Source organism: Perna viridis, chromosome 3 (genome assembly GCF_037379345.1).
Source record: "Perna viridis isolate PV_CMFRI_1.1 ecotype Kerala chromosome 3, ASM3737934v1, whole genome shotgun sequence".
In the NCBI taxonomy this organism is placed as follows: Eukaryota; Metazoa; Mollusca; class Bivalvia; order Mytilida; family Mytilidae; genus Perna; species Perna viridis.
Window position 1 is genome coordinate 10,714,159 of NC_142447.1, and position 10,328 is coordinate 10,724,486.

At 31.5% G+C, this 10,328-nt stretch overlaps 1 protein-coding gene across 4 annotated transcripts in view; it reads left to right on the forward strand.

Moving 5' to 3' along the window:
- Positions 1–8,792, forward strand: part of LOC148620978 (uncharacterized) — a 34,207-nt gene extending 25,415 nt beyond the window's left edge. For all 4 annotated transcript variants that reach the window (XM_088574935.1, XM_088574934.1, XM_088574933.1 and 1 more), the window contains exons 16-18: positions 286–446; positions 2,027–2,160; positions 5,519–8,792. In XM_088574935.1, coding sequence (XP_088431061.1) covers positions 286–446; positions 2,027–2,160; positions 5,519–6,819 — 1,596 coding nt within the window. In that variant the 3' untranslated portion in view covers positions 6,820–8,792. The remainder of the gene's footprint in view (positions 1–285; positions 447–2,026; positions 2,161–5,518) is intronic.
- Positions 8,793–10,328: the final 1,536 nt, after the last annotated feature.

A 10,328-nucleotide genomic window follows, 5' to 3' on the forward strand; every position in this document is an offset into this window, starting at 1 on the left:
GTTTTTAACATGACCTATGAACTTAAACCAGTTTTCTTTTCCTTAGAGATGTGAAAACTCTTTTGACAGATATATATATACAATTTATTCCAACAATTTATTTCAATACCTTTTAAATGTTTACTGATTCGTCATTTTCTGGTATCTTTACTGAATTTGGAATGTTTGTTTTATAGTTACATGATTCTGTTTATAAATTTTAGGTAACTCTTTTCACAGATTAAATGTGATTATATGATTTTGTGTAATTATTGTTAACAGTGATGTATGATGCTTTGTTAATAGGGTAGACAGATTGGGATAGACACACTTCAGGAGATATACTTGGAAAGTTTTGAGGCAATATGGGAGATATGTGGAGAAGCTCTGTTAGATACAGTTAAGGGTATTAAACCTAGACTACTGGGAGAGTGTAAAGATAAAATACTGAACAGGCAGATATCACAGTAAGGACTGTACTTCTAAGTGTAGTAAACAAACTTGTTATACAGTGAACATATATATCATATAGTTAACACCTTTGTCATACAGTTAACACCTCTACAGTTGACATACATGTCATACAGTTAACCCTCATGTCATTTAACTAAAATACATTTTATACAGTTAACCCTCATGCCATACAGTTAACCCTCATATCATACAGCTAACACACATATACATTAAACATACATTTCATACAGTTAACATACATATACAATTAACATACATATCATACAGTTAATGTACATATACAATTAACATACATATTGTACAGTGAAGACACATATACAATTAACATACATGTCATACAGTTAACACTCCTGTCATACTTTTGACACACATGTTACATAGTGAACCCCCATGTCATATAGTTAACACAAATGTCACACAGTAAAAACCCCTGTCATACAGCTAAAACCTGTGGCATGAAGTTAACAATCATGTCATACAGTTATTACACATGACATACAGATAAAACCTCTGTCATGCAGGTAACACACATATCATGTGATTAACAAACATGTCATATTGAAAAAAACCTCCTATCATACAGTTAACACGTATGTCACACAGTTAAAACCACTGTCATACAGATAACACACATATACAGTTAATATGCATGTAATACAGATAACATGCCATATACTTAACATTCATATCATACAGTTAACACTTATATCATGCATTTAACAACACGTAATGCTATTTAAATATAGGAGACAGAAATAACAAATATTTTTTTGCATAAAGTCTTAATTTAAGATAATTATATTACTAGACAACCTTAAATCATGGATCTGACCCTGAATTAAACAGTTAAATTATGAGACAGTTTTTGCCATTATAGATTTTGTTTTGTCATTTGCCTTTGGTAATGAAAATATTGATTTAGGCCATGATAATGATCCAAGGTTATGTCAGGTAATATTAAAATAATGATTTACTACAGAATCTTTTTCTTTTTGATTCTACAGCATTTAAATTTTTATTGGAAGAGTAATCAAGGGAAGCAAGGTTATAGCGGTAATCAAAAGAATGTGATCCAGGGACAAAGACCAGACATGGAAAACAGACATACACAACAAAGAACATAAAGTAACTAAAATCATACAAAGTAACAAAAGTAAATGAGCAACTCGGCCTCCACTAAAAACTGGGAGCATGGACCAGGTGCACCGGTAGGTTAAGCGTCCTCTGCTTTTCTAGAAACACCTGCCGAGTTGCTCATAAAAAGTCAAGTCCGGGGTAGACATAGAGATAAATTTAGAGTTGTGAAAATAAAACATTTAGTTTGTGCCAAATGTTAAGTGTTTATAGTTACACCCTTTTCTGTCATTCTGTCCTTTTACAGTTTTCAGTACTAACTTTTATATAAATGCTTGCAGATATTGACTTGATTTTTAGTATGCAATTGACATATTGACTTCCGTTCTGCAGATTAAAAGAGTCAGAGCCATGAACCAGGAGAACAGAACTTGATCTGTCAGTTGATAAGATATTATCATATACTCACATACTAAAATATGGAAGTTTTTTTTCTCAGAAACATCAGAGAAAGAACACTCCAGATATATTTAATGTTGAACTTAAAATCAGGTATGATACATAGAAAAAGTTATGGTGTTCAAGCCAGTGCACAGATGTTAGAAGTATCATGTCAAACAGAGGAAAATACAGGTAGCAATGACTGTATATAAACCATTGTATTATTCATGTATATTTACTCACCTACAAAGTCTATTTTTAGTAGTATTGTTCTGCCATTTTAGCTAGGGTCATTTTTTTTCTTCACTTGATTTGCTTTTTGCACTTTTACAAGTAGTTACATGTTTGTCAGGTTGTCTATAGTAACATAATACATGTAAATGTGCGGTGTCTGATAAACATATCATCTTATCAGATAGGATTATTAAGATGATATGTTGTATTCTGCCATAATTAAAATGGTGAAATTCTATTTTTGATTTAACTGACATAAGACATTGTTGAAATTAGTAATGAACAAGTAAGGTTCTATTGAATTCAGGTATACACCAGTGGCTATTGTGCAGTCATTTTATTAAAAACTAATCTATAACAGATAGTTTGAAATTCATCTGAGTCTCATGAGTTTTGTTTATTATTTTAATTATTAATGAGTTTTACACTACAAGCCCAATAAGGTCAGTAGTAATCAGAGTTTTGCAATTAGATTATAGTGATAGTATTTAAGTACTATTCTTTGCAAGAATCAGGCAATGGGTGGCACATCATTTTCCCCAATTTAGTCATGTTTTGCCTAAAATATATTCAGTACTTCTAGAAAACAACCAAAAAGCTATTTAAGATTATCTTGAAGCATTTTTTGACTGCTTATATAAGGAAAGAGTGCAGGAAAATTTTTTCGCCAATTTTCCATAGTGCATTTCAACTAAATTTGACCTATCAATATCTTAAAAAGGCAAATTTTACAAATACTTTGATGGTTATTTCTAGTGGTTATCAGGTATAATTAATTGGTTAATGCAATAAAATTTCTGAGTTTTTTCCCTTATTTTCCACACCTTATATGCATTTTGCCCAATTCTTAGAAGGAGAAGTACTTAACTACTTTTTAAATCATATATATATATTTTTTAAATATCTGCAAATAAAAATGCAGATATTTCATTACTATGAGGAAGAACAATACAAGTCCAATATTCAATCAATCAAAGGATTATACTTGAAGCAAGTCATTTGAGATTGTAATTTGATTATCTGTTAAACTCATACAATGTGACCCAGTTAAAGAAAATGTTTATTAGGCTATTTGCCTGACAAGGATACTTTGATTATTAGACATTGTGGTAAATAATTCCTGGCAAGCTAATTTGAAAGTTTGTTGGAATTCAATTTGCTTATGTTTTTCTTGAGTTTGTAAAACCATAGCAAAACTAAGACAGTAACAACATGTATCACACTTTCAGAAATGTTAAGTAAATCTTAAAAACTCAAGCTACCATTTAAAGAGAAATGATGTTTCATATTTCGGTTAGTTAAAAAGACTGTATTGGCTACCATTTAAAGAGGAATGGTGTTTCATGTTTCAGTTAGTTGAAAGACTTCATTGGCTACCATTTAAAGAGGAATGGTGTTTCATATTTTGGTTAGTTAAAAGACTTCATTGGCTACCATTTAAAGAGGAATGGTGTTTGATGTTTCAGTTAGTTAAAAGACTTCATTGACTACCATTTAAAGAGGAATGGTGTTTAATGTTTCAGTTAGTTAAAAGACTTCATTTGCTACCATTTAAAGAGGAATGGTGTTTCATATTTTGGTTAGTTAAAAGACTTCATTGGCTACCATTTAAAGAGGAATGGTGTTTGATGTTTCAGTTAGTTGAAAGACTTCATTGGCTACCATTTAAAGAGGAATGGTGTTTGATGTTTCGGTTAGTTGAAAGACTTCATTGGCTACCATTTAAAGAGGAATGGTGTTTGATGTTTCGGTTAGTTAAAAGACTTCATTGGCTACCATTTAAAGAGGAATGGTGTTTGATGTTTCGGTTAGTTAAAAGACTTCATTGGCTACCATTTAAAGAGGAATGGTGTTTCATATTTCGGTTAGTTAAAAGACTTCATTGGCTACCATTTAAAGAGGAATGGTGTTTGATGTTTCAGTTAGTTAAAAGACTTCATTGGCTACCATTTAAAGAGGAATGGTGTTTGATGTTTCGGTTAGTTGAAAGACTTCATTGGCTACCATTTAAAGAGGAATGGTGTTTGATGTTTCGGTTAGTTAAAAGACTTCATTGGCTACCATTTAAAGAGGAATGGTGGTTGATGTTTCGGTTAGTTAAAAGACTTCATTGGCTACCATTTAAAGAGGAATAGTGTTTCATGTTTCAGTTAGTTAAAAGACTGCATTGGCTACCATTTAAAGAGGAATGGTGTTTCATGTTTCAGTTAGTTAAAAGACTGCTTGAAATATAAGCAATTTAAGAACATACTTTTTTTGCGTTAAATATTGTATGCATGTAGTGATATAATGTCGATGCCAGGATTCCCTGGTTTAGCATATGTGCAAGTCATTTTAGATAAAATATCAAAATCACTGAAAATTCTTAACAAGTGTTAGGGACAGTACTGATATTTATGAAGAGACATTTATTCATTGGTCTGTTGTAAAATCCTTCCATGTAATTTTGTACACAAAATAATTTGTATGAAAATTTTGTACACGTCATGATTTGAACAAACTCTGCTAAGAAATCATTCATAAATTGTAGAAATTTTCATCCATTTGTAATTGTTTAATATGAAGAAACCCTCAATATGCTGGTATGAACATAAACATATTTTCTTATGGAAGTGAATATGTTCACACAGTTTCATCAAATAATGTTAATTTTGGCTTCAAAAATTTTCCATTTTTGAAAATTATCAAAAAACAATGAGAATTACAAATAATATTTTGGTGTTAATGCACTTGCTTTTTGAAGTGTTACAACCACTTAAACAGTTGTAAAATAAGTCCCCTTTTGAAAGATTGCATATAGATTCAGGCAAGGAAATCTGTAGAGATGGGAATCGAGGTCATATTAAAACCATAACATTTATAGCCTAATTTAGTTCCTGATAAGTTAAAGATGTTAAATTCATTTATTTAGAGAAATTTTGCACTTAAAAAAGATTTACTTCTATATAGCTCCAACATCCAACATTTGGGAAAATTTGATAACAATATCTTAAGATTTACTCACCCACAAAATGAAAGACCAAGATAAATCATGCATTGAAATGAAACTCACATAAATAATATAACCTAATGTATGGTCTCCCTTTCCAATATAGGCTGATTAATTGATGGATAACCTACTTTAATAACCAAGCACTTAATTTTGTTCAAGTTTGGCTGATTTTGTACAAATTATAATTATATTCACAAATTTCATCCAAATTATAATTGGTTAAAACTGAAAATACATATTGCAATTTGTACAACACAGCATAAGTATTTAAAGACCTATACATGTAATTGAATCTTTAATCATTTTTTTATGATTTTATTTCAGGTAGCACAGAGGAGAACACAACTCTGTTTAATGTACCTGTGAAGTTTCAGAAGACCAACAGACCACCATTTTACCCTCCCAAGTCATCCAGTTATTACAAACAAGGGTCAAGAAGTTCAACTCCATCTTCTGGTCAGTCAGAAGAATCATGGCCTACTCTGCCAAAGATTCATACAAATATGCCATTGCTAAAGAAAGAATCTCCTTCTGCCAACCGAGTTTATTCTAAGACTGTTGGCAATCAACAAATTGTTCCGAAGACAAAACAAATGTTCTTAGACAATAAGCTACACACTAGTGATATCACAGAACCTGTTTATCTGCTACCACCTGCTAGCTTTTCTGATACAGAGCCACCAATTGATAACCATTCTAGTCAAGAGGACAGTAGTTTACACTTTTCAATGAATGAAAACTCAAATAATTGCTCCCTTCTTAGTTTTAATGATACTTTGAATATTACTGCTTCATCACAAAAAGGAGATAAGGATTTAAGCCCTAATCTAGCTGGCCAAAGTCGAGAAGTAAGTCCACTGGCTCGTCTGATTCAGATGGATGTAACAACTAACTTTTACCAAACAGATAACAAGAAGAATGATTTAGAACCTAGACAATTGTCCTCGCACAACAGTCAGGCCAAAGATTGGTGGAATCCTGAAGATGAACCAAAGGTCATACAGTCAAAGGTCAAGGATAATTGGTATGATAGTGATACTTCAGAGAGTGTAAGTGTAAAATCTGAGAAAATTCCTCCTAACAGTTCTGAAAATATTGTAGAAACACATAGAGGAACATTACATTCGTCGAAGCAAAAAAGTTATGGAAAAAAATATGTTTCATCTCCAAAAAAAGATGAAACGCAGAAACTTGAATATTCTCCACAAAGAATGAATACAGGATTAAATCATGTAAATCAACTTACATCAGAATCTACAGGTGCAAATATTCAAAACCTAGAAAATAAAAGTACTACTAATGCCATAGATGAGAATACAAAAAGTCGGAAACTTGATGTAGATGTTAAAGATGATACAAATCAAAATATTGATGATTTTGATGATGATGACAATGAAGATGACTGGGAATCTTACACTGAGAGTACTGATGAAAATCTTATGGACATTAATAAGAAATCTGGAGAAAACTATGAAGTAGGTAGCAAAGTGTCTATTTCAAGGGAATATCTAACTGAGAAAAAACCAACATGGAAACCTGGTGTACGAAAATGCACAGTGTGTGGCGATACCTCTCATTTGATTTATGATTGCCCTAATAAGCATAAACAAGGAATGTTTTATTAGAACTTGCTTTATTTTATAGATTGTTTTATACACATAATGACATAAAATAACTTAAGAGAATCCTCCGTGGAATTTGTAAAAAATTACAGTTTCTCTATCACAACTAGCCAAATAGTTATCATGTTTTGTTTTTATTGATTGTTGTTCCTTTAAATCTGTTGATATACTGGTATTTTGATTGACTTCTTGGTACATGTATATCAGTTTCCATTTATCTGTCCCTCTGTACCTCCACACTTTGTACAATAAATCAAAAGGCTTTGAGGGATTTTGTAATTTATTTTAAGAATGCCAATCATTTTGGAAGAAAGAACCATTTCATTTTTTCTTGATTTTTAATGATAGGGCCAACACCAAAGAAAAGGGGGACAAGGTATATTTTTTTACGTTTTGCACATTTTGTGACTATATAAGTTTACTTGCAACTGTAAGTTGGTAATTTTCCAAGGAAATGATATCACTTATTTGCAACATGCTTAGGAGTAAGGTTAAAATATGCATGAAATCTTCAAAGGACAATTTGCCTGAAATGAAAGAACTTTGTATGATTGGGTGATCTGGCTATCTCCTTTTGCACCAAAAAAAGGAACTATTTTTTTCTCCTCAAATTTTGTAGTTGAATTGCACCAAAATAAAAAAAGAATACTTTTGCCCCAAATAACAGTCGAATTTGCAATTATCTTATTATTGTTATTGTAATGATGCTGTATAATACAAATATCAAAACTCTAAGTCAAAATGAATGGTTTAAATATTCAGAGTAAGATTAAACTGTTTGTTTTAGTTTTGGTGTGTGAATAATCACCAGATTTGGCCAGTAGCAAGCAAAATACAAGTGGAATGTAATGACCATTCTTGTATCCATGAAAGCTATACAACAGAGAAAAGAATTGATGACATTTGAAGGTTCTGTAAAATTTTGATATCACTACATAGAAATTTTAAGTAAGCTTCACATCCCTGTATAATTGTACTTATTATATGGAATCATTCACTGAGACAAAATTCTAGTCTTGACTTTATTTGTTAGAAATCCAATATTTTTTCTTTATTTGTTGTACTTGTGCGTAGTGAACACCTTTTGATCCAACAGGTACATTGTGGTCAGTGCAATGGAATCCCAACTAGTACCAACAGGATTGATCTAGATCGAATGTCAAGTGTTGGTTAATTTTGTAAGTCTAGCTTTTGGTGCAAAAAAGATTTTTTGGCGCAATTTAATTACGATTTTTTTTTTATCCAGTTGGTGCAAAGAGACAATGCTGTGGGATTTTAGGTGAGCAATTCAGGACCAATTTTTTTGTCTTTCTTTTTTTAATGAATTTTCCCTTTTTTAGTATTTAGTTAATGATTATTTAAATAATAATAACCACAGGAGTGCTGCCTTATATTTTGTGTATATGCTTTAAAGAACAACTTTGTTATTGAATTGTTTTAAATTGTGGTATTGTGTAGTGTCATTCACATTACATGCTGTCATTTAATATTTCATATTTTTTAATGTTTTTGGGAAAGTTTTTGCAATGATTTACACTGGCACTAATATATACTCCTAGCAGGAGATATGTAGTGATCATACTGTCTGTTCCTACATATACCCCAAAGTTCAATCTGTCTCCTATGAAACTGCTGAATGGAATTTGTTGAACCTTGCACACATTTTTCATCAGATGACGCTATTATGCACCTTTTATTTTTTATTTTTACTGAATCACTCTTGGATTTCTTGATGCAGAAGTTAGACATTTTCTTTGTTGACCAAGGGTTGACCGTTTTATGATCTGCAACTGAAACCAAATGCATAAATGAAACTTGCACTTATTCTAGTAGATGGTTACAGTGAATGAATTTGATGAAACTTGCACATTTTTCATCAGATATTGCCATTGTGCATCTCCTATTTTCATTTCAATCTGATCGACTTTTGCTGAACTGTATGGTGAAAATTATTCAATAAAAAAGATAACTTTTTAGATTTATGTTCTATTTAGGCCTCTGATTCATTGGATGGTAGTTATTTGTTTGTTTATGATTTTGGTATTATTATTTTTTTAACTTTATTTTCAGAGTGAAAAGTAATATTTAGTAACATCTTCTTATATAATGTGTATTAAATGGTTGGATGCAACGTTTTTATAGGACTGCAAAAAAAAAATGCAGTTGTATTATGTTATGGTGTTGTTGCTTGTAGTGGAAGCTTGCTATTAAAAATGGGGTCATTAGTTCCTTCCATTCTGCAAAAAATGGGCCATAAGGGGTAAGTAGGTGTTTATTTAAAATTGACATAGGAGGTTTTTTTCTTATTTCATTTAGACAGTTGTTTTTATATCCCCACAAAGTTTGGGGGTATAAAGGAATCACCCCGTCAGTCTGCCCATCCGTCTGTCAACATTTCTTTTAATTGCAACTCCTAAACCGCTCAAGAGATGTTTATGAAACTTAATTGGAAAGTTGGGCATCATATGTAGATGTGCATGAAGGAAGGGGACTCCAAAGGGAGATAATTCAACTTCAAATGTTGTACATGTAAAAGCATAACTCCTCCTAAATGGCTTAGAAAGATTTTGAAGAAACTATTGGAAGGTTTGGCATCATATGTAGATGTGTATGAAGGAATATTTTAATTGTCAGTGGAATCCAAAGGTAGCTTATCCTAGTTATGGCTTTCACGAGTTAAACTGATATGTGCAACTCCTCCCAAACTGCTTAAGGGATTTCGATGAAACTTTATAGGAAGTTTTTGCAAGATATATAGATGTGGATTAAGGAATTTTGTTACTGTTGGGGGACTGCAAAGGGAGAAAATTGAACTTACGGTTTATACATTTACCTGCATTTGAAGCAGGGATAGTCTCTAGTTTAATATGTTAGTAATGAAGTTCTGTTTAAAAAATATTTAACATATTTTAAATAGCATTTAGCATTTTCCGTCTATTGTGGGTCAAGGTGGGGACACACCCTAAAAATCAACTTTTTAATTTCTGGTCTTATTTTGATTTGTTTCATTGGATTCCTTGTAAAAATCCAAACCTGTAATTTTAATCAAATTTGAAATATTTCTTGCTGTTTTTTAGTTACAAGGAGTCAAGGTGGCCAAAAATGTCATTTGTGGAATCATTTAAAAGAAAATATTTTCATCTGATTTTAATGACATTTTTTTTTGTAAATTGTTCCTCTTTACAAGGGATACATGTGTATAAGAAGTATGCTAGCAAAGAAGTTGGTTCGGTAAGGGCAAAATTTGGCCTCAAAAGCAGTCAACTTGAAGAAAATTTATGTTTGTCCAGCTCTTTAATGTGTTAAATAGTTGATTTGATTGGTTTATGGTAATTATTAAGCCAATATTATAATAGCGTAAATGTGATGAATTTATTTGACAAAAATCCAAGACGGGAAAGGAGTCATGGCCATCGCCACTATACTTCACATAAGTTACATGATGTCTCCATAGATGGTATCCTTCCTTTCATACAAAAACGTCTTGGACTTCATCACATTAGAACCAAACT